The sequence below is a fragment of the Hyaena hyaena genome, unplaced genomic scaffold (assembly GCF_003009895.1).
Source record: "Hyaena hyaena isolate Hyena2069 unplaced genomic scaffold, ASM300989v1 scaffold_237, whole genome shotgun sequence".
Lineage (NCBI taxonomy): Eukaryota > Metazoa > Chordata > Mammalia > Carnivora > Hyaenidae > Hyaena > Hyaena hyaena.
Genome location: NW_024080874.1, coordinates 2,166,226 through 2,193,228, shown reverse-complemented (window position 1 = coordinate 2,193,228; position 27,003 = coordinate 2,166,226). Strand labels below are relative to the sequence as shown.

The 27,003-nt window shown below is 55.0% G+C and overlaps 1 protein-coding gene across 1 annotated transcript in view; it reads right to left on the bottom strand.

Annotated features, from left to right (window-relative positions):
- Window positions 1-27,003, bottom strand: part of GRIK3 (glutamate ionotropic receptor kainate type subunit 3) — a 222,237-nt gene that overhangs the window by 33,565 nt on the left and 161,669 nt on the right. Inside the window, exons 6-10 of the mRNA XM_039244493.1 lie at window positions 22,617-22,790; window positions 21,920-22,063; window positions 16,470-16,577; window positions 13,200-13,313; window positions 4,467-4,670 (exon numbers count right to left, since the gene is read on the bottom strand). Coding sequence (XP_039100424.1) covers window positions 4,467-4,670; window positions 13,200-13,313; window positions 16,470-16,577; window positions 21,920-22,063; window positions 22,617-22,790 — 744 coding nt within the window. The remainder of the gene's footprint in view (window positions 1-4,466; window positions 4,671-13,199; window positions 13,314-16,469; window positions 16,578-21,919; window positions 22,064-22,616; window positions 22,791-27,003) is intronic.

Sequence of the window (27,003 nt, the reverse complement as noted above, 5' to 3'; positions counted from 1 at the left end):
CAGGACTTCTGGGTCTCTGAGAAGAGTGTGTAGGAGGCCAGGCTGCAAGCGCTCAGGAAGCCCGCGCTGGGGCCCACCCTGCACCCGCAGGAGATCTCAGTTGTGCCAACTCAGGGGTGCTGTTCATTCCTCTCTTTTGCCCTCCCTGCCTGCCACTTGTGACCCTGTGCCCATGCTTTTCTGGTAGCCTCTCCGCCTTTGGCCTCTGTCACCCATGCTCCCCTGGTCTTCCTCCTTCCTGTCTGGCACCTTGGGCGTCTTGTGGACCCTCCTTTTCCTCTCTCCTTACATGTCGGTGCAGTTTAGGCCCTGCCCAGGGCCCCCTTTCTCCTCTCCCCAGCGGTCCCGCCTCTGACTGTCTCCTGAGCCCCCCCCCATGCCACGAGGCTGTGCTGATGACCCCCAAATCTTAGCCTCCCACCCCACTCTTCCCTCTAAGGGCCCAGCCATCTGGCCAGCCACCTACCGGGACCCCAATCCCAGAACAATCTCTGTACCTCCCCCCGGTCCTCTATTTTGCCAGGAGGCTCTTCATTTGGGGATGACACGGCCACCTTCCCAGCTAGAAATTCACACCTTGCCCTTGTGCTAAGTTCTTCCCTGTCCCTCACCTCCTTCATCCAGCCATTCACCAATCTTCTCGATTCTACCTCCTCATCTCCACCCTGTGCCGCCCACCTCCCTCCTTTTCCGCCACCATGCTCTCCTTCACCCCAGTCCCAGTGAGAGCCTCCAGACGGGCTCGAGTTCACTCTAGCAGCACTCACTTTCCTCCAGTACCAACCTCATGTGACCCAGGCTCTACATCTTCCAGCTGTGCCCTGTGGCTCTCAGGATAGAAATCAAATCCTTCCATTTAGCCCTCAAGACTCTTCAAGACCCGTCTCTTGCCCCTTTCTCCATTAGCAGCCTCTCTTCCTGGATTCAGACTCTCCACACTGTGAGAGCCCTGTTTCCACTCTCCAGCACGATCCTGGACACCGGGTGCCAGGACAGAAGCCCTGGATGGTGGCAGATGTCAGGAAAGGCCAATGCCCCAAGCGAAGTAAGGGGCCAATGCCTTTGTGGGTGCCTCAGTTCTCTGTGAGTCTAGTCAATGTGAGTCAGTTTCCTGACACTATTTGGATCCAGAGGCTATTAGATCCCGGATCACTGTGGCCCACCAGGATGACCACGGCTGAGGGGTGGGCTCTGCCACTACGTGCACACTTTGGACAGCAGGGCTGTCCCTGTGGAGAACGCTGACAAGCAGGACAGGTCCCAGGGGCTGGCCCATTTATGGAGAGCCAGGCACTCTGCTAAGCAGCTTTGTGCTGTATCTCATTAAATCTTCCTATACACTCTGGGGAAAAGGCTTTTTTATTATTCCCATTTCACAGGTGTGGAAACGGAGGCCAGAGAGGTTGAACACGTGCTAGACTCGGAATGTGAAGTCACCTCTGTTGGATTCCAGAGTCATTAAAACATGTGAGAGTACAGTAAGGCATAGATGGGAGCCGAAGACCTTCAAGAAAGAGGAAATGACAGACAGCGGGCAGTAAAACTGGAGAGAGTGACAGTTTGGGAGAGCTGGGGTGACGGAGAAATCACAGTTCTGTCTGGTCACGTCTGTGGCTTGTACTGTGGGAGGGGGCGGGGGCAGGGGAGAGGAGTGTGTGAGCAGGAGAGGTCACCCCTGCATACGCCCATCTTCCCCTGTAACCCTGGCTCCCTGGAAGGCCATGTGGCATGGGACAGAGGTGAGCAGAGTGTCAGAGAAGGACTTAAGTCTCGCCAGTCAGAGGTTCCACCTAGGGCCTCCAAATGGGCCTCGAGGGCCAGATTCTTGCAAAGGTGAGCATTCATCACTTTTACGTCTACGTTCAGATCCCTAATAAGAAAGTAATAATATTGCCAAGCCTTTACCACGCTATCTATGAGCTAGCGAGAAGACTAATTATCTGACGACACTAATAAATGGTTATGATGTTATTAAAAATGGTACCAAGTAGGATTAATAGGCTCATCAATTGTAGGGAATCGGGTTTAACAAGGTCCCCTGCATGTCCCGTCAGGGCCCGCGCCTTGATGGATACTGGGCTGCACGGAGGCCGCAGGCGAGGCCCCCTCTTTTCCCCGGCTGAGGGTCAGCGGACGGAGGTCGAGCTGCTGCTGGGTTCTTCTGGTCCGCCCCCTTGCAAATGCTCTTCTAGCTCTGGACGCCGGAGATGCTGTGGCTGACAAGAGTGGCCTCAGCCCCAGCTCACTTCCACATGTGGCCTCCGCTCTCCGTGTGACCCCCTCTTCCCCCCCAGCCCTGCCTGCCTCTGCAAATGACAGGCTTCAAACCCACCAGGGGCCCCACAGTCCAGAGTCCCACTGACAAAGCAGGAGGGGAGGGTGCGGATAATTGGAGATGCCTCTGGGGCCTGCTGACTAATTTCCATAATAATTATAGTTATTACTAATAATGGTGACAACACCACTCCCTTCCGTTTATACTGAATTCCACAATCTAGGAGTGCTTCCCTACCAGCTGTCTCCTCCCAGCCACTCGACATGCTGGGAAGAACGCAGGGCAGGTATTAGAATTCTGGCCATAGAATTAGACACAGGAGCTCGGGGATGTAGAGGTATTTCCTGAAGTCCCCTCCCCTGCTTCGAAGGAATAACCATAATGATAAAGACGAAAACCTCAGCAGGTACTGACATGGTGCGAATACATAATGCACACGGGCGAACTTAGCCCTCCCAACAACCTATGGGGCTGATTCTATTAATATCATTCCCATTTCACAGATAGGGAGACTGAGAATAGAGAGGCCAAGAAACTTGTTGGGGGCACACAGCTAGTAAGTGCCAGAGGGGGAATCAAGACCAGCCCAAGTTCATGCTCTTTACCATTCGCCTCTCCTACCAGCTTCCACGGGAGCCCTGGTCTCCTTGGACCTAGGAAATGATGTCGAGGTAAAGCTCTTCTGAAGTCTTCACACTCTGAGTTCCAGCTCCCTCCCTTTCAATCGCCAAGTTCCCAGCAGGGCAGCCCCTTTCAGCAGGGGCAGAGGAGGCTGAGCAGAAAGCGCTGCTTTGCCTTCCCACCCAGAGAGGCAAAGTGACAATTATCCCGGTCACTGGTACTTTTCATGCAAAGATCTACTGCATGAGCCTACCGCTCTGCCCTGGCTCCTGCCAAAGACGGTTAGAGCCCAGGGCTTCAGAAAGCAAAGGGCCTCCAAAGATTCTGCTGCTTTGAAATCCCAGCCCATGGGTCCTCCCTTCTCTCTGCCTCAGCTTCCTCATCTGTAAAATGGGTGGTGATAACAGTATCTACCTCACGGGCTTGTTGCAAGGAGAACTGAGAGAAGGGATAGAAGGGGTCTGGCATAGGTTAGGTCTTTGCATACCTTAGCAGGTCCTTGACAACTAACACCTCTGGACAGCTGAGGGCCCCGGGGCTGGAAGGCCAGCAGTGTTAATTATGTGTGAACCTAGGCAAAGGGCTCCTCACTGAATTCCTACAACAAATAGGAGCTTTGGTAGCTGGGACTTTTGTTTTAGAAGCGAAGACACTGAGACTCAGTGAGGTTGATGAACTTTCCCACCCACCCATCTGTCAGGTGGTAAAGTGGGGGGCTCTGCACCTCAGTCTATCGGACTGCAGCCTGGGCTCCTCACTTACTGCCTCTACAAGCCTTCTCCTTATACCCAGGGCCGCACCCCATGCCTAGTACTTCCCATCCAGTATCACAATAATCCTACGAGGGGTAATCTGCCCATTTGACAGATGAGGAAACCACTTACAGAGGTCCCCTGACCTGCCCCCTCTCACACAACGGATGAGTGAGAAGCAGCACTCAAACCCAGGGCCCCTGACTCACTCCCCTCCATCGCTGTGGTGACCCTCCACTGTGGCTTCTTTCTTCATGCTAGTGTCCCATGAGCCCCACGTCCCTCCCACCAGCTGCTCCTTTGCCCCAAAGTGCCACCTGTCTGCTTACCTGGGTCCTCTCCCCACTCAGGCACAGAACCGCCCAGCTGGCCCTTGCCTGTCCCTTCACACAGCCGTCAGTTCCTCGCGCCACCTGCCCCCCACTGGGCCCAGAGCTGTTCAGGCACCTGGCTCTGTGCCCTAGAGTGTGGTGAGGTGTTTTGCATGGGCACCTGGCCTACACGGCTGGGGCATTCTCTGGTCACTCTCAGGGGAGCGGGAGGCAGCGGGGAGCTGAGGAACCCCTCCAGAGTGAGCTCACCGAAGTCACCAGTGGGGAGGGCTTAGTCAGACGGGAGGCAGTGCATTTGTGCAAAGCAACGTCTGGGCCCTGGGGTGCGTGAGCAAGGCAGGCCCAAGGAAGTCAGGTGCTCCCCAAGGTCACAGCCTTTGTCTCCATCTCCTCTCCCTCCTGCTAGAATGCCCCACCCTGATGCGCACGGACTTGGCCAGGCCTCCCGGGGGGTCCCCAGTCCCCTGACGCTCCCCTCCCGCTTACATGGTCGATGAGCTCCTTGATCATGCCGTTCCACTGGCCCTTGTCGTCCTGTGCCCCGTATTTGCCGTCCTCCACCAGCCGGATCTCGTAGGAGAAGCCGAGGATGTGGGCCAGCTCCTTCAGCAGGTCGATGCAGTAGCCCTCAAAGCGGTCATTCCCAAACAGGGTCCGGTCGGACTTGCGGAACATGACAAAGGGCTCCTCCTGCAGGGATGGATGGGAGAGGGGGCTGATCAAGGCTGAGTGGGTTGCTGGGGAGCTCAGGCTGGAAATTGCTTGTGCATCTAAGAAGCCTTTGGGGGAGGGGGACTTAGAAGAACGGCCTGTTAAGTCAGCCAACTCACAAATGGGCACCTTCTAGTAGTCGCTGGCTCGAAGTGGATTAATTGTCCACCTGTCGCAGAGCTAGTAGGCGGTGGAACAGGCATTTGAACTCATGATGATCTGATTCTGATTCCCACGCTCTCTGATTCCCAGCGGTTCTCAAAGCGTGGTCCCCAGCCAGCAGCCCCAGCCTCGCCCAGGAACTCCTCAGAGACACACACTCTGTGCCCCCCCCCCCCCCCCCCCCGACCACCCGGCGAGAGCTCTGGGACAGAGCCCAGGAATAAGTTTTAAGAAGCTTCCCTCCAGGGGATTCTGCTATCTGCTCAGAGGCAAGAACCCTGCTGCTCGAGGCTCTCTGTCCAGCATCCTCCCTGACCTCTCCCCCAAACACATTCTCACGCCCCCCCCCCCATACCTCTCCCTCCTTCAGAGGATCTCAGCCTCCAGCACGAGATTTGCCAGGTGAGTGATTGCCAATAACCATGAGAGCCTGCATCTGTACGTGGACACACCAGGCGTAAATCAACAAACACGATAGTGCCTGTGAGAGCCTAGCACGCAGCCCAGCAAGGGAGTGCTCGGGAGACAGCAGGTGGCACTGCCTCTGTGAACCCTGGCTTCACCCTTTCGGGTGTTGGGGGGGGGTAGGGACCAACAATCCCATTTCACAGATGTAGTGAGTGAGCTCACCAGGACAGGGTGAGAGCTCACCTGCTGGCACAGACTGGGTATGAACTCAGGCTGGTGTGGCCCCAGAGTGCAAGCTCTGATCCGCCTCGCTGTGCGAGAGGCGCTGAGCCACAAGGTGCCTCTCCCTGGTGGGCACGGGGACCCCGGAAGGTAGCTCATGGAGCACAGGTCCCACTGTCCCTTGTCAGGCCCCTTCTCTGCCAGGCGATGGGGAGCCAGTGAGGGGCTTAGAATAGGGCACAGCTCAGTCTGATTTCTCATTTAGAAACAAACCCCTCACTGCCCCGCAGAGAACTAGAAGAGACAGGACAGACAGTGGAAAATAGCTATTGACCTTGTCCAGTCTGAGGTCCAGGGAGCGAGGAACTGTGGGCTCTGATGCGGCAAAACCCAGGCCCACAGCACTGTCTCGAAGTCCAGGTCAACACACAAATCTGTTTCCGCTGGCTCCGTCCACCAGCTTCACTGACAAATCCCTGTCACCAGGCTGTGGTGGACAAGCCACCTGTCAGCAAACTCAACGTTTACTAAGCTCCTACTATGCACCAGACACCGCCTTAAACTCTCACGGGTGGTTTGAGGCAGGCCTCACAGGCTTGCGAGACAGGTGACGTTACCCCCATTCAATAGATGAGGAAACTGAGGCTCAGAGAAGGTCAGTGAGTTGCTTAAGGTCACACAGCAATTGAACTGCAGTCCAATAGAGACTAGTTCCAGTCCTGCACACCTGTAGCTCCTCAGCCTCTTGCTGGGCCTTAACCCTCCCTAAAGCCACCTCAGCATCCCCACCCCCATGTCAGAATGTCTCAGGTCTTTAGTTCTAGGTGACACAGTGGCTGACAGGGTGCCCGTGTACAGGTAATCCCATGTGCACACGCTCACAAGAAACACACGCCCAATTATGGAGGCGTTTTACTGTCCTGTCAACCAGTGTGGCTCTTCCTTTGACACTGTGGGCCCCTGGGGCAGGGTGAGCAATGAAGGCCCCAGAGAACACCCTCTCTGGAGGTCCTCTGGAGCATAAACCCACCGGCAGCCTCTTACCCGGGTCCCGTGGTGGCAGGTGGCCTCGATTCTCTGCTCCTGGCTCCCCAGTACTGCTACCTTTCAAAATCCCACCCCACCCCAGGACTCATTTACTCTAGACAGTCCTTCAGGATGCCTCACAGAAAGGACGGGGTGGGGTGTGGGGAGCCCCGAGGGGTTCCTGGCTCTCCAGGGACTCTGAGAAAGCCACCTCACAGCCAAACTGGGTGGAACACTGGATCCCTCAGCTAGACTCGATGCTGCATCTCCGTGCCTCCCATCCCCACCCTGCAACCAAGCAGGCAGTTCACAAGGTTGGAGAAGAGAGCCCAGGCGGGGGCAGGGAAGGTCCTGGGGCTACTTGGAGAGACGAGCGCTTTGGCTTGGGCACTCACTGCGGTTGTGCAAATCCGTCTCTGGGAAGGGGCTGCCCGAATCCTGGCACAGGGCTTAGTGAGCAGGGCCTGGGGGCGGGAGTTTCAGTCCTAACCTCTCCCTTGGCTCGGACATTCTTGGGCAGTGAACAACGTGCACCACTGTACCTGGTGGCCCTGATCTTAGCTCAAGGAAAGAACTGGAGAGAGGTACCATCTCCCCCAGGGGGAATTGCCAACCACACACTGATTCCTGGGCACAATCTACCTCCTTTGTTAAATTGGGATAATAATAGAACCTACCAGAGAGGGTAGTTGTGAGGATAAGTGAGTCAATCTGTGAAAAGCACTTACAACGGGGCCTGGCAAATATAAGTTGCCAATGTGACTTATTTATTTATTTTTATTAATATCGTTCCCTTCTTTCTGTGTGCTGGGCAGCCTGTTATTGGAGTGCCCTTTCCAGCCTAGAGATCATGCCCAAGGTCAGCAAAGGTTAAACCTCATGGCTGGCAACAGAAAGCCATTTGGGGGGAAAGGTCCCTGAGACAGCTCACTTCCTGACCCTCCCTCTACGCCCCTCCCTGGGCCTATTCTCTAAAATTAGCACTTCATTTGTGAAGCCACCACAGCCCCAGAATCTATACATCTCCATATAAATACGCTGCCTTCGGAGCAGCTGTAAAATGCCATTAATTTCGGGAAGTGCTTTGCGGATGGCATACATATTTAACAGCCAAAGCCCAGAGCATTAAAATGGTGCTCGCCTTAGTAATGTGTCTCCAGACCAGCAACATTTCCTAGGGGGTAATTCTGAACTCCGCCAACTACTTATTCATGGACTATTTCACAATTTATTACTGGAAATGTCCAGACAGCCAATTCACAAGCTCTCTCGGCTGCTAATCGATTGCTCAGTGAAGGTGCCCTCAATTTCATAACTTCACGCTCTCCTATTGCTTTGGGAGAACAGCCGTAGGAGCGGGGTAATATTTCTCTTCAACAAGTCACAGGAAACAGGGGTCCGGAAAAATAACCTTTTCCGACTTTTCATTGCCGGGGCTCGCTTGGTCTGGTTTCTCCGTGATCGCTTATACCGACGTGAGAGCCGGGCCTTGCGGTCAGTTTTTTCCTGGCAGGAAGGGGTCTGGGGTGGGTGTGGGGGGTGGGGGAGGATCCAAGGTGAGTTGCCCAGTATCTGACATCGACAGTATCAACACACACCTGTATAAGCATACACACGTGTGCACGAGGCCACCGGCACTGACACCCCACTCGCGATGCCCTGTCTGCCTAGTCCTGCTCAGACACAGAGGCTGAAGGCCCTCGATCCAAGCTCCCCCCTCCCCCATTCCCTCCTGTTAGAACTAGGACAGAGCATTAGGAGTCCTCCCCCCACTCAGCAAGTGGTTCCTGGCCTGGGACCTGCCCGGGAGTCCTACGTGGGCCGGTGTGCACATGGCACAAATACACCCACTGCTGTGTATCCAGACACCCATGTGCAGCCTGTCCAGCCCCACACCCACAAACGTACCCACAGGCACGTCAACACCGCAGCTTTCTCCGGCAGCCCAAAGAACCTTGAACCTTCAGGGGCGCCTGGGTGGCTTAGTCAGTTAAGCGTCTGACTTTCGCTTAGGTCATGATCTCACGGTTCGTGGGTTTGGGCCCCGCGTCAGGCTCTGTGCTGACTGCCAGCTCAGAGCCTGGAGCCTGTTTCAGTCTGTGACTCCCTCTCTCTCTGACCCTCCCCTGCTCACGCTGTCTCTCTCTCTCCTAGAAATAAATAAAACATTAAAAAAAATTAAAAAAAAAAAAAAAAAAAAGAACCCTGAACCTTCAAAGGCAGGGGCCCCAGGAGCGAGTCGGGTGTGCTTTCTTGGTGTGTGAGCTGAGGTTTCGGCGGATGAATGTTTCATGAGCCCGCGGAAGAGCAGAACCAGAACAGAAGCCGGGGCCAGGCAGGGAGGGGGCGGGAGGGGGCAGGCTTCCAGGCTCTTGCTGCTTCAGTTTTGACCTCAGGCACAGGAAAGGCCGTTTGCAGCTTGGAGGGGCCGGGGTGGGGGGTGGGGGGTGGTGGTGGTTGAGTCAGGGCTCTGTCCATCTGTTTGTCCAGGGTAAGACACGTTTGCACCCAACTTCAGGACAGGGTAGGAGAGGAGGCAGGTTTAGGGATGGCCCGCGGGGAGCTGTGGCCCCTTTGCCACATGCAGATTCCAGGAAAAAGGAAAAAGAGAAACCTCTCTCCATAGGGGCCGAGCCCTATTCTCTAAGGGGAAAGCAGCTGGATGTTCCTGAACTAGGCTTTGGTACCTGGCTGTCACTCAAAGTGCCGTTGCCGGGACAACACACTTCCTGGCAGGCTGCCCCGCCCCCCCCTTCAGCGCCCTCAGCAGGAGGTGCTGGCCTTGCTTTCACCAGCCAAGCAGGGGGCTGAGTTTTCAGCCAGAGCCGCTGGGGCTGGGGCTGGGCCCTCTCCACAACTGGTATAGCTTCCCACAGAGAGCACCCCGGGGCCGTGAGACACACACACTGCACTGAGAGTTTGAGGAGCATCTGGAACATCTCTAAGTTTCCATGAACGGCTCTAAGTGAGTGGGCCTCTCTCATTCAGGAGACTCAGAGGACGTTTTCAGCTGGACACAGACTTTCTTGGAGACCAGCGCAAAGGCCGTGTGTCACATCCCTGTCCCCATCAGGTATACTCCACGGGCTCTCTCTGCCATTTCTCTTCCTCCAGGAAATACTGGGCTTCTCTCACTGACCCACAGGGAGAAGCAGACCCTATGGTTCGTGAGCTCTGGGCAGTGGGGGTGCAGAGATCAATCATGGGTCACCCCCAGTCCATGTGAGTATCTGAAACTGCAGGATGGGGTTAAGATGGCTGGTGGGACATGCGCTTCAGGTAGGTCGGCAGCTTTGTAAGAGGTCAAGGTAATAAGGGCCAGGGTGGGGAGTTACCATGATCTCAGGAGCTCAGGCTTTGGGCAGAGCGGATGAGAAGGTGGTGGCTGGGACCTGCAGTCTGAAATATCAGTAGGAGAGGAGAGCTATGAGGAACTCCGGATCAAGGTCACAAACCCTAATGCCTTCAGGGGCCGGTCAGGAAACAAGGAGGCCAGAGGCAGCATGGGGAGTGGTGGGGTGCTGCTGAATGCAAGCTCCAGTCTGCAGGGCACCCTGTGCTGGAGACAACCTCATGGTCAGGGGTTAGTCTCCAGTGAAGTTCAGGGCTCAGCTGTGGAAAGAAGCAGAGGTTTTTTTCTACAACACTCTGCATATCTCTCCGGGGACTGGATTTAAAATCCATGATAGTAGTTAGTAACAATAGCAGCTACCATTTGTCATGCACGTATATTTATTAACCTATTTATATTAATCATTAATAATTGCATGATATAAGTTATTAATTTATTTATTTATCTGTATTAATCACTCAGCCTCTCAACTTATGGAGTAGCTACAACTACTATCATCTCTTTTTCGGTGGGGGGGGAACTGAGACACGGAGCGGTTAAGCAGTTTTCCGGTGTCACAGGAAAGCCAGGGGTCAGACCTGGAAGGTTTGTAGCCTTTTTTTCTTTAAAAGTTATTTTGGAAGGAAAGAGACACACACACACACACACACACACACACACACACACACACACACACACACAGTGTGAGCGGGGGAGGGGCAGAGAGAGGGAGACACAGAATCTGAAGCAGGCTCCAGGCTCTGAGCTGTCAGCACAGAGCCCAACGCGGGGCTCGAACTCACTAGCTGTGAGATCGTGACCTGAGCTCAAGTTGAACGCCCAACCGACTGAGCCACCCAGGCGCCAAGGGAAGGTTAGTGCTCTTAACCGTCACAGCTATCCTAGGTCCCACTGCACATCCCAAAAGGCTGCTGGGCTAGTGTTTGCTTGATCTGAGAGGCGGTGGGACAGATGGAGCTGTGTGCAGGCTAGGTGCCAAGATGGGTCTCTCTCCTCCCCTATCTCCGGGGGTGCCTGAAAGCTGGTGGGACCCTGGGGGTGGGACTCCCAGCGAGACGCTGAGTGCATCAGGTCTGGAGCTTTGCAAGAAGCTGTGAGCACTGACAGAGAAGGGCACCGATGTCTGCTGGCTCCTGCCTCTGCTGGCGTAGACGAATCCTGTGCACCTTTGCAGAAGGGTCTTATGCCCTTGAAATCAGACTGCTGCCATTTTAATAAAACTCACGCCTGTGGTCTTTCAAGGCATGTGTATCCTGTATCCTTCGGGTAGATTACCTCTAGCTTGAGGGCATTGTTTTGTGGCTGAATCACCCCGGCTCACTTAATCACCCTTCTTCCTAATCTCTTGGAGCACACTAGTTTTACCTTTTTTAATCTTGCCATGTGAAAAGTGTTTTATTTATATCTCACATTTTATGCAGCTCTGTTTTTAATCTTTTACCGCCTTTTTATTATTTTATTTTTACCCTTTTATATTTTAGCTCTCTCACACTTTTATCCTTTTGCTTTCTGACATCTCGGTTTTACATTTCCTACCTTGTCTAGCTGAGGCTGTTAATTATTTATTTTAATTTTTCGTCTTTCCTGATGCCTTTCCTTTTCATCTCGTTCCTTGTTTTCATTTTTCTCGTTATTATTTGCCTTTTAACCTTTGTATTTCGGTCCCTTTCAACGCTCTCCTTTTCTATCTTCCTCCCCATCAATATCCTTTCAATTGCTCATCAGTCTTTAATCCCTCTGCTCTTTTTTATTTGTTTCTTTTTTCATCTTTTAGATTTTTTTAAAAAAATGTTTTACCCTGTTCCTGATGAAATCTTCTGACTTCCTGGTCTCAGCAGTCCAATTTTTATATTGTTTTAGTTAACAAAAATTTAATCAATAAAGGCAGGCAAGATATATGCTGTTGGGGAAGATGCTTGGTGGGGGAGGGGAGGTTCATCCCCAAACCTTTGGGGCAGGTGTCTCCCCAGCTCTCTCATCCTGGCTCTTGCTCCGTCGGCAGGCAGATGGTCCAGAACCACGGTTAGGGCTCCATCATCTTTAACGTGGATCCTCTCAATGGTCATGACCCTGAAGACTGGGGGGAGACCCTCAGGCTACAGATGCTCCCTAGAAGCCGCTGGTGCCCGTGTCTGCTGCTCCCTGGGACAATGGGGTTGAACTACTGTGTCCCCTCCTGCTCGGACGTGTCTGCCATTGGGCCACCAAGCAAACGTGGTGAATCACACTAGAGAGGGGACACAGAAGCTTTCAGTGGGGCTTGGCTGACTGTCTCTCACGGGAGGCAGGGGGGCCCCATCTCAGCGTCATGGAAGGTCCCGTGCCAAGCCAGGCTCCCAGGTCCTGTCCTGCACTTCAAACCAGGTTGAGCCCTCTGTTTTGTAGAGAATTTGCTTTATTCATATTGCATTTATCGTATCGTATTGTATGAACTTTAATATAAGGTGGGGTTGCCCAAATTGTCCTCGCAAGGTCTTTGGTCAGACACCACCAGGCTGGAATCAGGCTGCCTCTCCCCACTGTGACCCGGCTTGGGTCCCCAAGAGCAGTGCCGTGTCTCTGAAAGGGTGGGCCCTGCGTCTGTGGATGCTCTGGAGGCCTTCCAGAAGGGGCTGGCGCACGAGGAGAGGGCCCAGCGCTGGCCAGTCATGAGGGCAGTGGTGGGGGCGGGGGGTGTCCTTCTGCCCACCTTGAGCTCTAAGGGAGCCTGGGAGACCCCGGGAGCCACTCCTTAGGTCAGAAGAAGGAGGTGCTCTTCAGTCCTGGCAAATGGAGGGAGGGTGACAGGTAGAGTGACCACAGAGGAGAGCTCTCGGGACGGGACACCGTGGACCGTGGCCTGTGTGTGGGCTCAGCACCCGCTGGGCTCTCTGTGTGTGGCCACGGTACCCACCACAGTGGGGGGGACTCCTGGGAACCGAGGTCAAGAGGAGGGCCCTCAGTCCTGGTGCAGAGGGCAGGCTAACTTCCTTCCTTCTACCCCTTCGTGGTTTGTACTTTCAAGGGGGTGTGGGGGCAGGGATAAATGCAGACACACAGGCCTCTGCACGGGCTTCAAGTAGCTCTCCGACGGGCACGAGGACCAGCTCACTCTGCCTGTGGGAAGAGGCCACTGAAAGCTGCCCCTCGGGGTCCTCGGCCTGTGACCATGAGTACAGTTGCTGCGCTCCAACTGCCGAAGCCTTTCTGAGGGACCCTTAGTGTTTCCCCATCCCCCGTCTTCCAGCCTCGCAGCAGCCCCGAGAGGTGCCCGGTCTGTGCCACGTGGGGCGACGGAGAGGTCTCTCCAGCCCGTCCCTGGCTCAGACAGTCCCTCCCGCAGGGCTGTGGGCTCTTACCAGCACGGTGGTGACGATGAGTGACCTGTTCGTCAGAGAGTCCGTGACATTAGGGCCTCGGCCTTTGGCGACCTCCGTGATGTTGAGGCCCTCTGCGGGACTCCACACTCCAACCTGGATGGACAGACGGAGAAAAGGTGCTGAGCCCTCAGATGGCCAGCAAGCCCATCGTCTCCTTCCCATTGCCGGCGAGCACTGTCGTCATGGCTGACAAGCTGTGAGCTAACTCCTGACAACCTTGCTGCCTCCCTTTTTTCTGGAGGAGGCGCCCCAGGTTGGAGTCTCCTGAATTCCAGCACCTCCCCCTTGCTGGCGCACGCATCACAGCCGGAGGGGAAAATGCAGAAGAGAAGGGGGGTGTAAAAATAGCCCAGAGACCTCAGCCTGGGCTGGAGCAGAGGCGCTAGGAAATCATGGGTCCTGGGTCAGGGCCAGGTCCTACCCTAGGACACAGCCACTCTGAGCCTGGTGGGCCTCCCTTGCCTCGGGGAAGATGCTGGGCACTCAGCTGCTTACACATCTGGTCTCAGCCCTGGTGCGACCTCCCGGGGCCAGCACACCCTCTGAAGCCCAAGGCAGGGCCTGGAGCGAGGGAGATGCTCCCCCAGCAGTCGCGGAATGGGGTAATAGGTGATGAAATGTGTCCCATGTAGGAAAGCAGGCTGGGCAGGGGCTGGTCTCAGACCAAAGAGCGGAGGGCCGTCACTACGGGCTTGGTCGCTTCTGGGTTTGAAGGCAATTTGCTTTGTGGTTTTACTTCTAAAGTTGGCAGATACCCCGGCCAAGGCGGCATAATCTGTCTCTCCCCCATGCCCTCATTGCTATCAGTCCCAAGGCTGGAGGAGGCCAGGGAAGATCAAGTTTACCAGTGATTGTCTCAGGCCTCAGGGAGGTCCAGCTCCGCCCAGCTCCACCCACTCCCCCCAGGTCCCCTCCCTCAAAGTTGTGGCATGCCCATTCTGTCCTTGGCCTGGCTGGGGGGAGGGGGAGCACCCAAGAAACTTAATCAATTACACAGAGAGGCCAAATGCAAACATCCCATTAAGAGAGCTGTGCAGAGCAGATAGCAGAGAGACACGTAATTATGCCCGGGTAATTCTGCCTTAATCCTCCCAGAGCCACCGGCTGGAGCTGGCTAGATCAGCTCTGACCCTGCTTAGCAAACACAAGTGATGAGACAAGAGGCAGGGCGGCTGTGTCTGGGCTTTAGCACCCTCTCCAGGCTGGATTTCTGTCCACGCAGGCCCCCCAGAGCCAAGAGAAGAGACAGGCAGAACGCCTCAGTGAAGCTCTCCTCTCAAGTGGGCCGAGCTCGTGAGGGTCCCTAGCAGGACACCCGGTGCTCAGTACACATCTGTCCGGTGGCTCCTGAATAGCAGGTACTCTCGCCCCAGGAAGCACCTGTTGACTTCCGACTGCATGCCCACATGCCCACTTAGGTCCTGGGAGCCGTGGGGATGAGAATGCCTAGGACGGAGGAAGACCCAGCCTATACGGGCTGTCTGCCCACCATTCCCGGTCGCAGTGACCAGGAGCCCCCAGAGGGTGCAGGGCAACCTCTGTCCAGGTATAGAGTAGGAGGGCTCTTTTGGGTGTTAGCTATTGCCGCTTTGCGCTTGGGAGAAGAATGCTGTGAGATGCTCAGGAGGAAAGTGCTCTCGTGATCTGATTACAGGTGTCTGCCGTGGGCATGGGAGCCGGTGGCGCTGGCATACATGTGTCTAATTGCCATCCTTAGACTTTTAGGTCACCTCCAGAGATGGACGGCTGAGAGAGCAAACGCGAGATGCCACCTGAGTGGAAACCACTGCAGTAATACTGTCAGGGAAGGAAGCCCTCCCCGCCCCCCGCCGCCACTGCCGGGCACTGCCTGAGTTTAAATAGGAAGCTGGCACACTGCTCGGTGAGACCTTGTCGTGGGAATAGTTGGACTAGCTGGTCTCCCTGATCTTAGGAGCAGAGGCCACAGCACCTGTCTCGAGGGGCCTGATGCTTTGTGCAGAGGAAAGGTGGCGGTTCCCTGGCCACCCCTGTCCTGGGCCCCATTGGTCTGTGGGAGACTCAGGAGTGAACGGAGTAAACTTGGCCACAAGGTCCAACCCAGCCAGAGCCGGGCCTGTGCCTGAGGGAGCGAACCCAGGACACAGAGGCCACCTCCGCCCCCTGGGCGATCACTCAGCCAAAGGAGGGGCCCAAGGGAGTGGGGGTGACCGGGCCCTGGGGAATGTTCTGGGGGCAGCGGAGGCTGGGCCTGGAGAGGTGGGTTGGGTTGTTTCTTGGAGAGCCATAAAGGGGCCCAAGTGAGGGGCTGGAGTGTAACTTGGCACTAGGGGGGCCAGGGGCACGTGCAGAGCAGGGCAGAGCTGTAGTTTGGGAAGGTGTGTGTGTGTGTGTGTGTGTGTGTGTGTGTGTGTGTGTGTGACTGAGGATGGCAGGAGGCTCAGGGTTAGAGGTGGAGAAGCCAGGGCTGGTTGCTAAAATGATCCAAGGGAGAGACGCCTAATCAGGGCAGACGGGTGGAGAGGGGAGGAATCAAGGCATCCTGAAGGCCCAGGAGCTTCCAAGCTGGCCCCTCCCCCCTTCCTGGCTTTCATTCCCTGCACTTTGTCCATCCCACAAAGTGCCCTGGTGGGAGAGGCTGTGGCTGAGCCCCCGGCCCTGAGTTCCCAGGAATTCGGAGAATTAGGCTAACGTTGACTCTCCTCCCCAGCCAGGCAGCCTGACCGGACAGAAGATGCAGAAGGTTCCCAGAGAGAATTGGCCTCATTACAGACATCTGAGGGTAGCCAGATGGACGCCCCAGAAGGGCCTGCTTTCCTCATCCAAACACCCTGAAATCACTGAGACCTTAGAAACCAAGAGAGGGGAGATCAGAATTCACGTGCTTCAATCTCTCTCTAAGGATAAGAACCAACTCCATTTCCCAGACAAGCAATTGCATGGCTTCATCTTTGCTTAAATGCCTCCAGTGACAGTGAGCTCACTACTCCGCAGGCAGACACGCCCCTGGTTGTTAGAGTTTCTGTTACCCAAAGTCGAGTCTGTCCCTCTGCCCCCTGAGCCTTTCATGACTTTTCCCAGGTGAAGCCTCCCCGGCGGCCCTTGCGAACAGGGTGATCGCTTGGGTGCCTGTCATGGCCAGGCCACTGAGCTCTGCACTCTTCCAGTCTGACCAGGCCTCCAGGTTCTCCGAAGGGCCGGGACACAAGCCATGCCAGGTCATGGCAAGCCCCCAGGATCTCGTCCCCTCCCTCTCCTGAGCCCACGCACCTTCTCCAGGCCGTCCTCCTTCAGGCTGATGATGTCCAGATCAAAATCCGTCCGTAAGCCACTGGTTTTGTTGAAAACAATCCGTCCCGTTAATCCTTCCCATTGAGCCTGCCGGAAGGGAGAGGGCAGAGCGGCACTTCCTCGGGCTCATAAATCATCATTCGGTACAACTGTACAATGCTTCATTTTAATTACTCTTTGCACTGATACTGTTCCCCCAAGACCATGATTAATTAATAATCACCTCCATCATTGCTCGGGCTGTGGTGCGAGCCAGCGATTTCCATAAATTCTATTATGCTCTTTAGCTAGCTTTACATTTGCACCTTCTCGTGTACAACATCGATCTCAGACGCACTCAAATGAGCCCCCGCCTTGAAGCCAAGAGGAGGGGGAGCCCGTGTCAGGTCCCCAGAGATGGGTGAGGAGGCAGACGGGTGGCTTGGAGCAGGTGACACCCACCTAAAGGCAGAGAAGCCAAGGGGGCCGAGCCAGCCCCGGCTGTAAGACCAGACGCTTGGGGGAGAGCAGGAGGAGACCGAGAAGTCAGGGCCACCGCCCCAGCCCCAGCTCCGCACGTGTCACGGTTAAGAACTCTGGGGCTGGATGTGAGGGCGATCTGGCTGCGACATCTGTCACCCCACTGATCGCCCGGCTGACTCGGCTGATCTGGCTGGCTAGGCGGGTGTCCCCTTCCTCCCTCACTGCTCCCTGTGCGTCCCTCCCAAGCTGTGTGCTCGGTCGAAGAGGGCGACCTTCCCTGATAGAGGAGGACCGTTCTTCGGTCAAGGGTATACGAGTAGCTAGTATGTCCAAACAAGCTCTTAAGAACTCTGGAGTCCGTGCCAGTTTCAACCGCAGTTAGCCGTGCGAACTTGGGAATCCCACGTCACCTCTCTGCCTCAGTTTCCTCATCTACAAAATGGGATTCATAACAGTACCAAAATGCTACGGGGGTGGGGTGGAGATAAATCCCGTAAAATACTTAGGACGGTGCACACTATGACCTGAGCCCTGAACAAATGGTAGCATTTGTGATTTTTTTAAATTGTCATTAACGTCACTAATGTAGAGAGACAGGCAGAGGCTCAGGGAACATACAGCACCCACAGGGAGAACAGTCCCATCTTCTAGATCCAGAGTGAGCAAGCTACAGCTGGTGGTGGAATGGGCCTGCTGCCTGTTCCTGTAAACAGTTGATTAGAACACACCACACCCATGTGTTTACTTACTGTCTGTGGCCGCTTTGGAGCAGCCACTGCAGGCCTGGATAGTTAAAAAGACACCATCTGGCCCACAAAGCAGAAATAGTTACTACCCAGCCCTTTGCAGAAAAGGTTTGCTGACTCCTTTCTAGAAAACACCTTTCCTGTGGACCCAGTGCATACCTGCACAGCGCTTCACACTGCTCAGAGCGTGTAACCCCTACAGCAGCCCTGCGGGTGAGCCAGGTCAGGTCACGATGCCCGTTTTACAGACCGGGAAGCAGGCCGGGATGGCCCGTGTCCCAGAGCCTGGGGTCATGTCCTTTCTCTCCCTTGTCCATGGAGGTAGGAGGCAGCCAGCACACTTAAACACCTGAATGCCAGAATGTTCTGTGTCTGGGAGAACAAACCTATACATCTTGGAGTCCCTGGGAACCAAAGATGGCTTCAGGCTGGAGTTGGGGAGAAAATTTGGAGCTCACACAGCCCACTGGGTCAGAGAAGGTTGGGGAGAGGTGCCAGAGCACATGGGAGCGGGGGAAGGTCTGATGATCGAAGTGTTTGCTCTGCCAAGGTGGTACCTAACCACACTGGGGCCATGACCCCCTGGAGGCTCTGAAAATGGCCCCAGGGCCTCTCCCTGGCTGAATGCCCCTGGCATCCACGCTGACACGCACAATTTGACATCCAGTTTCATGGGATCATGGGTCCCAGGAGGCCAAAGTAAAACCAGTGGGGCTCTCCAAGCCCTTGGGCAGCGCTAAGGCTCCAGGGTAAGTGTGCAGATGAGCAAGGGGATAGACTGACCCAGGCAGAGAGGCAGGGCCTGGAAGGGGTCCGAGAAGCTCTAAAATAAGTTGGACAGAATGTGGGCTTTGCACAAGTGATCCAACCTCTCTGAGCTTTGGCAAGGGGACAATGACCAATTTCACAGGTGTTAAAAAAGATATATAAGGTGCTTCGCACCTTGGTATCTACGATCCCAACTAAGCGGTATACACGATTATTTTTCCCTTGGATTAGGGTTGGCGCTTGGCTGGGAGGAGGGCTAGTGGTGTGGGCCAGGGCCCGAGGTCACAGAGGGCTCATCTTCCCTGAATGTGCTTTGTCTCATCACAATCCTGCATGTGGGTGTCACTGTCGCCTCCATTTTAGGATCAGAGACACAGAGGCTCAAATTGGGGCTGAGCTATAGAGAGTCACACATTATGGTGGTGCAGGGCAGAATCTGGGTCCACGGGAACAGAGATGACGAGCTTGGGGTCACTGTGCCCAAGTTCAGTGGGGGAGGCTTACAGAGCCTGGATGGGCGGCTAGGATGGGGGCTGGGGACAGAGACTGAAAGATCAGATGAGATGAAGCCCACAGTTTGGTTTCTAACTTCACAGGGAAGCTCAGCTCCCCTCTGGCTGCCTCCCCCTCCTCTGCACCCTCAGGCTATCTCCTGGCCCCCAGGGGAAATCACAGCAGGTGCCTTCAAACCTGCACTCAGAAGGAAGCCTTCCCCCTTGTCAGCTCTGGCAGAATTAAATGCCAGCAGGGCCACGGTCTGTCTGTGGGCGGGTGGGCGGGTGGGCAGGGCCGGGGCAAGATGCCGCTCACAGCTCCTCCCCGTGACATTTCCCGGCCTGCCCGCCCCTTCCAGCCACTCGCTAAATGAAAGATGCTTCACACACGCTGAACTCCGGCCTGGTATTTTCCAGCTCCTCTCGGAAATGCCAAGTCTTTAAAATGATTTGCTGTCACGCAGTCAGATGGGGGAGACGGGCAACCTGGAAATGGTCTGAGGGAGGACCGTGTGCACTTGGGGCCTGGTCACGGGCAGCTGTGGCACTGTGCGGAAGCCACGCGGCTGCTCAGGGCGTCCGTCTCCAGCACCCTCAAATGCAGGTGGCACGAACGTGTTTGTGGAAGGGCTCTGTAAAGGAGTATGGGTGGCGAGGGCCGCTCGCTGGGCCAGCAGCCAGGAAACAGGAGGCTCACCAGTGTGGGCCAGTCATTCCCAGTCATTCCCCAGAAAGGGACAAGGCGGTCTCTTTCTATGGTGCAGGCAGTGACGAATCTGCTCCCTTTAGGGCTTTGTAACGGAGCCCTAAAATTCCAACGGGTGTGGGTAAGGAGGGTGGGGGTCCCCGAAGCTATGTGGCCCAGAGATCCTCGTGATCGGGGAACCCATCAGAGAAGCTGTAGTGGTGGCAGTTGCGAGGACAGAAATCACAGTAACCACAGATGATGTGTTCAGCATCTGTTCTGTGCCGAGTCTTTCATGCACAGCATCTCTCCCCTCACCCGCATCAACCCCAGGGAAATCTCCAGCACATAGAGGCAGACTCGAGGCACAGAGACGTTCAGTAGCTTATCTAAGGTCACACAGCTCAACAGTGGTTAAGCTTCAGAGCCACTTTTGTCCAGCTCCTAAGGGTCCCAGGATTGCGGCTCGGGTCATCGACCCCCTCATGCTGGCCTCTGACCGTCCCGCCGGAGGCCCTGCTGAGGAAAGAGGCTCAGGGGGCTGGGGGTCAGGTCTCAGAGTCCCTCAAGAACAAGCCATCGGTGATGGCCCAGGCCACACAGGCCTGCTCAGGACACTGGACAATCAGACTTCCTCCGCAATTTTGAGGGGCTGGATAAGAAGGGACCCTCGTGGTCTTCTGGTATCAAAATATCTGATGCTGGATGAGCCCCTTCGAGGTGTGGGGGAGCCGGTCCCAAGGACTTCATGCCTCCCTCCCCATGATGGTGAGGTGACATTTGTCCGGGGAGGAAACGGACCCTTGGGGACATTTAGGACCACGTGTGAAGCCACAGAGCTGGGAGAGGCAAAGATGAGCTCCACAGGCACGTGTGTCACACTACCGCCTGTGTCCCCCGTTCCCATTCCTTTTAGCGCTGCTCCCAAGCGGTGATGGTGACCTAGGAACTTGAGGGAAAGCTAACTGTCCGCTGAGTGTAAGTATAAGGTGGTGGGTTTGTTACCGGCCCTCCTGGGCCTGCCTTCCTTCGTACATGGGATCACACTCCTGAACGTGAGAACTTGCTTCATGTCTGCCCCTTCCCTGGGCTGGGAGCTCTGTGAATGCAGGGGTGCTTCTGTCTCAGCCCTGCTGGGTCCCAATGCAGGGCTCAGCGCCTGGCACCCAGCGTGCCCACAACCACCAGCTGCTGCATAAATGAATGAGCGCTCAAGGCAGCCTGCCTCATTCCGGGTCCGCTGTGATTGCTATGAGGAGATCGTCTATACAGCTATACAACCCTCCTTCCATCGCACTCCATGCTGCCTAGACGTGGGGACTCCCTCCGACCCAGGATAACCCTGCCCAGATCTCATCCCTGAGAGGTCTTCATCTACCAATTACTGGGATTTGACTCTGTCCCCATCCCAGGCTAGATGCTTCTGTCCAGTCTCACACGGTCTTCTCTACAACACCGAGGTAAGCTCCCAATGCCCATTTTACAGTCCAGGAAACTGAGAATCAGAACATTACTCCTCTCACCCGAAGGCACACAGCTAATCGTGATGCAGACAGGATGCTTGGCTCTGGCCTTAGCTTCCTCATCTGTAAAATGGGAACGGGAAACTGCCATCCCCAGCTTACAAGGGCAACGGTGACGGAGAGTCGTTCAAAATTATCAGTTGGCACCGAGGGTTTCAACGGTCCTCTGAACAGCAGGACAGATCTCAGCTCTCTGGTTCCTTTGAATCAGCCCCACGGATGGGACTTCTTCACAGTCGCTGTGATGCCAGGAGAGCCTAGTCCCAGGGGGCCTGTGACATGCAGAGGGTGTGGGAGGGCTGGTTCTGATCTACCAGCCTCCTCTGCCCTGGCACTGCACTGAGTCCTTTCTGGCCAGGGTCTCATCTCCGTTTCACAGCATCCCTGTGATGGGGCCTGCTTTGTACCCCATTCTGAAGATGAGGCAATCAAGGCTCAGCAAGGTTCTCTAGCTTGCCCAAAGTCACACAGCCAGAGGCAGAGACCTTCATCTATTGTATCAGAAAGCCCATGCATGTCCTGCTGACGGTGCTGACTGCCCACTGAGAACCTCCTACATGTCAGGGCCTACGCCTCTCGATCCCCTTGTAAGAGTGATCCCGTCAAGCCCATTTCCCCCCAAGAAAACTGAGGCTCAGCGATGAGAAGCACTGGGGCCAGGTTTGTGTGGACTGGAAATGGATTCCGCCTGACTCCCACCCCTGGGCCTTTGCTCTGGTGGCCCCAGTGGGGGGTGCAGAGGAGCACTCACCTCCTTGATGAAGTTCATGAAGCGGCCACCAAAGCGCCAGGCCTTGTGCCGATGGCACTGCAGGGAGTTCACAGTCATCTGGGGTGCCCGCTGGTAGCACACGGATACGATGTGGACAGCGTCGTACAGTAAGGCCGCGTCAGTCTGCAGGGGAGGGCCCAGGGCCTGCCTGAGAGCAGATCCCAAGCCCCGAGAGTCCTCGGCCCCACCTGCTCTGTCCCTTTTCCCCTCCATTGCCAGATACATGGGGTCCCGGTGAGGGAAAGGCCCAGAGTGACCCCGTCCATGCCCCCAGGGAAGGCCAGGCTTGGGGGTCCCTGCTATTCTGCAGACCCCCACCTCCACCCTCTGTGGCTCAGACCTTCTCTTTCCAGGACCTCTCACCCCATCCCTGCTCCCCTAGGCCCTGCCTGCGCCCTTCCTTTCCCGCCCCCCAGCCTTCAGCTGGCCACAGCCTTATCCCCGTGCTCTGAAACAATCCGTTTACAAGCCTCCACTGCCACCCTTGATGTGGGGCTGTGTCTGATTCCCTTGTGTTCCCGGAGCCTCGTCTAAGGTCTTAGGAAGGGAAGGGGTAGGAGGGAGGAAGAGATAGGGAGGAAGGATGGAAGGGAGGAAGAGAGGAGAGAAGAGGGAAGGGGGAGAGAGAGGGACAGAGGAAGGGGAGACCCCGGATCTGACCCGCCTGGCTGGGTACCATCATCACTCCGTCCAACAGGCCGGACTCTGCCCGGGGAGCTGCCTGCAGCCTCTCCATGGACCATTTCTCCACGATGGCTGAGACGTGCGGGTTGTCCACGTTGAGGATCCGGAACCCGGTCAGGTTCACCCCCGAGTAGCGGTAAGGCTCTAGGTCTAACGCATAGAGATCCTTGACAGAGAGAGAGGTTCAAGCACATAAAGGCGTGGCTGCTGCAAGCCCCATCCATCCGCCCGCTCCCCGCCCCCCACCCCATCCCACACTCAGAGCCCAAGGCTGCATCTCCCAGCAAAACCCTGCTCTGCAGGGGCACTGATGTGGGGCTGCCGGGGACACCCTCCGCCTGCTGGCCGCCCTCCCGTACGCACTGCTGGACCTCTGGCCAGTGGCTCGGCCAATTTCTTCATCTACGGAATGGGGACTGTGGCTCTTTTATAGGACCCAGTGCAGAAGGTCACATAAAGGCCCAGCCCAGAACATCAAAGGAGCTTGATAAAGGTCATAACGGTCATTCCCAATGATGGGGGAGCCCACTTTGGGAGGACAAAGAGCACTGGGTCTGGGCATCTCCAAGTTACCCAGAGGGAAGCCCAAGGGAATTATTTTATCTGCCCCCAAAAGACTAGTTTAAAATAGTCCTTTCTAGCTTTTGCACAGTGAAGGAAACCATCAACAAAATGAAAAGGCTCAGTGGTACTTGCCGATGATAGTACTCGTCGACGATGGGTCGGATAAGGACTTGACACCCAAGATATATCAAGAACTCCTATAACACAGTAACAACACCACCACCACTGAAAGCCAAAACCAGGTAAAAAAATGGGCAGTGACCCTGAAGACACACTTTTCTAAAGAAGATGTGCAGATGGCCAACAGACATGTGAAAATTTGTTCAGCATCAGTCGTCATCAGGGAAATGCCAATTAAAACCACCACGAGCCCTCACCTGACACCTGTCAGAATGGCTAGAATCAAAAAGGTAAGAAACACAAATGTTGGTGAGGACATGGAGAGAAAGGAACCCTCGTGGACTGTTGGTGGGAATGAGGTGAGGCCACTGTGGAAACCAGTATGGGGTTCTCCTCAAAAATTATACATAGAACTACCCTATGATCCAGTGGTCCCAATTCTGGGCATTTATCTGAAGAAAGCAAAAAATCTAATGTGAAAATATATGAGCACTTGTCCGTGCACTCCATCGTTATTTATAATGGCCACGATGCAGAAGCAACCTATGTGTCCATCGATAGATGAATGGATAAAGAAGACGTGGTATGTGCACACAGAGAAATGTAACCCAGCCGGTAAAAGAAGACAAAATCCTGCCATTTGTAGCAACACGTCAGGACCGAGAGGGCATTACGCTGAGTGAAGTAAGTCAGAGAAAGACAAATACCATATGATGTCACTTGTATGTGGAATCTAAAAAATAAAAACAAAAGAAACTAGCAGATACAGAGAACAAACTGGTGGATGCCAGAGGGGAGAGGGGTGGGGGCTTGGGCAAAATAGGTCAAGGGGATTAAGAGGTACAAACTTCCAGCCATAAAATAAATCAGTCACAGGGAGGTACTGCACAGCATAGAGAATGCAGTCAGTTATACTGTCATGACTTTGTATGGTGACAGATGGTAACCCAACCTATTGTGGGGATCATTTTGTAACGTATAAAAATATTGAATTGCTATCTTGTACACCTGAAATGAACATAATATTGTAGGTCAGTTATAATCCAATAAAAAAATAAAAAAGAGTCTTTCTGCTTGGGACTCAAGGAATACCGCTGGCTTCTGTCACAAGCCAGCCCTGCCTCCTAGGAGCGGCTGACTGGCAGTCAGCCCATCTGTCCACGCCAGGCCACGTTTGGTCTGGTGCAATGGGTAGGCCCTGGACTAAGGGCCAGGAAGACAGGCCTCAATGCATGGGGTGGCCCAGCTCCAGCGCCTCCCTGCAGCTCCAGCTCCGCGGTGAGGCAAGGAGGCAGAGAGGGGGTGGCGGGGGGAATGGGGATGCAGAGGGAAAAGCCAGGCACTAAGAAGACGTGGCAGTGGCCAAGAGGTGGCAGGTGGTAGCTGGAGGAGCAGAGCTCTGTCCTGTCAAGCAACACTCCCCGAGCTTGGAAATGAGACGGAAGGAGAGCACATCTCCTTTCAATGTCAGATGGAAGCATCACTTACCTGGCCCACCCTGGATTGTGAGATTCTCTGGAAGGATGCCCCTGGGCCTCACCCCCCTCTCAGCTACTGGTTAAAAGCCCAGACTCCAGGTTAATTCGGGGATTTTTGCCAATTGGAGAGAGAAGCCCCGATGTTGTGGTTTAGTGCCCTGTAGGACATTAATCCACTGGGTAACTAACAGAGCAGTCTTAGTCTGTGTTTCTCTCTCCAAATAAAAACTCAAAACCTCTTAGAGCCAGCATTGCCATCCTACTGGTTCCCTTGCTAATGAGCGGAATCCACCTTTGATACATGTTTATCCAATATTTCCATGAGTCATTTTTTTACTTTTTGAAAATGTAACATACTATGATCCTCTAGACTGGCCCCTTCCTACTAGTGGGGAAACTGAGTCCCAAGGTTGTCCTGGACAACTGCCTATTCTTTTCCATGCTCTGCCTTCATTAAGGTGCCTTCTGTCCCAGCCCCTGGTACATCCTCCTTCCCGGGTCCCTCGACTCAGACGCTCCATCCTGTGCTGGGGGAGTGGCAGTGCGCCCCTTGGGCTGTACTGTCCCCCGCATGGCCACAGACTTTGGGAATCACACCCAGCCCGTCCTCGTCCACGCTTCGGTTAACTCAGTGGTGACATGAGGAACAGAGCCCAAGCTCATCCATGTGGCACTGGCTTCCTCCCGTCCCTTAGATGCCCTTGATTGACGCTCAATGCCTCCTGCTCCTGCTGCGAAGTCTTGCTGCATTCTTCTGGAATGCACTCTGTTGTTTTCTTCTTTGAAGGCTTAGGGAGTAGGGAGTAGGGGGGAGGTGTGTAGCAGACTTGAACCCGAGCAAGAAAAGTCAGTCCTAGCCTTGCCCAAACAAACAGGGTGCTGATTCTAGGCCAGGACTTGGGATGGGGAAGGGGTCAGGTAGGAGCATGAAGCCCACCCTCTTCAGCAGACGAGGGGGTCTCAATGAGCTGCCAGAGGGTGTCTGTTCCCGTCTCAGTGGGCAGCGGACAGTGGGCACCAAGCTCAGCCCTGCATGTAGAAGACACCGACCCATCTCAATAACCCCCTGTGAAGTAACTTCCACAGTACTCTCCTTTTACAGATGAAGAAGCAGAATTTGCACCCACGTCCCCAGTGGTGTGCGGGAGCTGGCTCACATGGGCCGGGGAACTGCTGGCACTCCCTCCTGCCTCTCTGTGCGACCAGTGACATCACATTGGTGGCCTGATACTGGCCATAGTGGGAGTATTTACACCATGGAAATTAGAAGCACTACAAATCCAGGGTCTACGCCCTGCCCCCGTGAGAGCTGGTTGTGCTCTCTTGTCTGTCTTATTCAAAACGCCTGTGCTTTGCTGTCCCCAGTGATTGCCAAGCACATAATATGCATCCAAATGGATTCTGGAGCTTTCTGGGGGGAAGAATGATTCTGTGTTTCTAGAAGCCCCTCATCTAAGTCATTACTCCTGACGGGGCTTAGCTGGGGACACATGAGGAATCAGAGAGGAGCAGAGGGGAGCGGGAGGGCACACCCAGAAGGAGGCCTCTCTCCCCACAGCTCCTTCCTGAGCACAGCACACGGAGGCCCCCGGGCAGCGGTCAGGAGCACAGCCGGCGAGGCCGGGCCATCCGGGTTCTAGCTGCATCTACTCTCCTTTCCTCGGTAGCCTCATCTCCCCAACGTGGGAGGTGATAACAGGACCCAGCAGGTGGGGTTGGATGAGGAAGAAATGGGTTAATGCATGAGCTCAGAAACATGTCCGGCGGCGCCCGGCAGACGTCATGTAAATATTTGACAAATATTTCCATTCTGCCTTCTCTGGTAGCTGGGTGTGACAGCCACGGGGTGCAGCCCCAGGGACATTCCTCGTTGTTGGGAGGCGAGGCACAGACTGGAGTCCTGTCCTTCTTGCCTTACCGGTCTTGGCAATGGAAAGCCAATCACAATGAGCTAATAGCCATGAGCACCTTTCTTACGACGGCTCACATCTCCACCTTACACCAGGATGGTGTTGCTACCACCCCATTTCAGAGGAAGGAACTGAGTCACAGAGAGGTTAGGTTTCATGGCCGGGGAGCAGTGGGGTCCTCCTGGGCCCTCCCTCTGTCCTGCGACCAGCTCTCAGTCCACACAGCACGCAGAGGGGTCTTTCTGAAGGATCAACACCCCCCCCTCACTTCCGTGTTTATGGACCCTTACTGCCTTCTCAGAAGCAA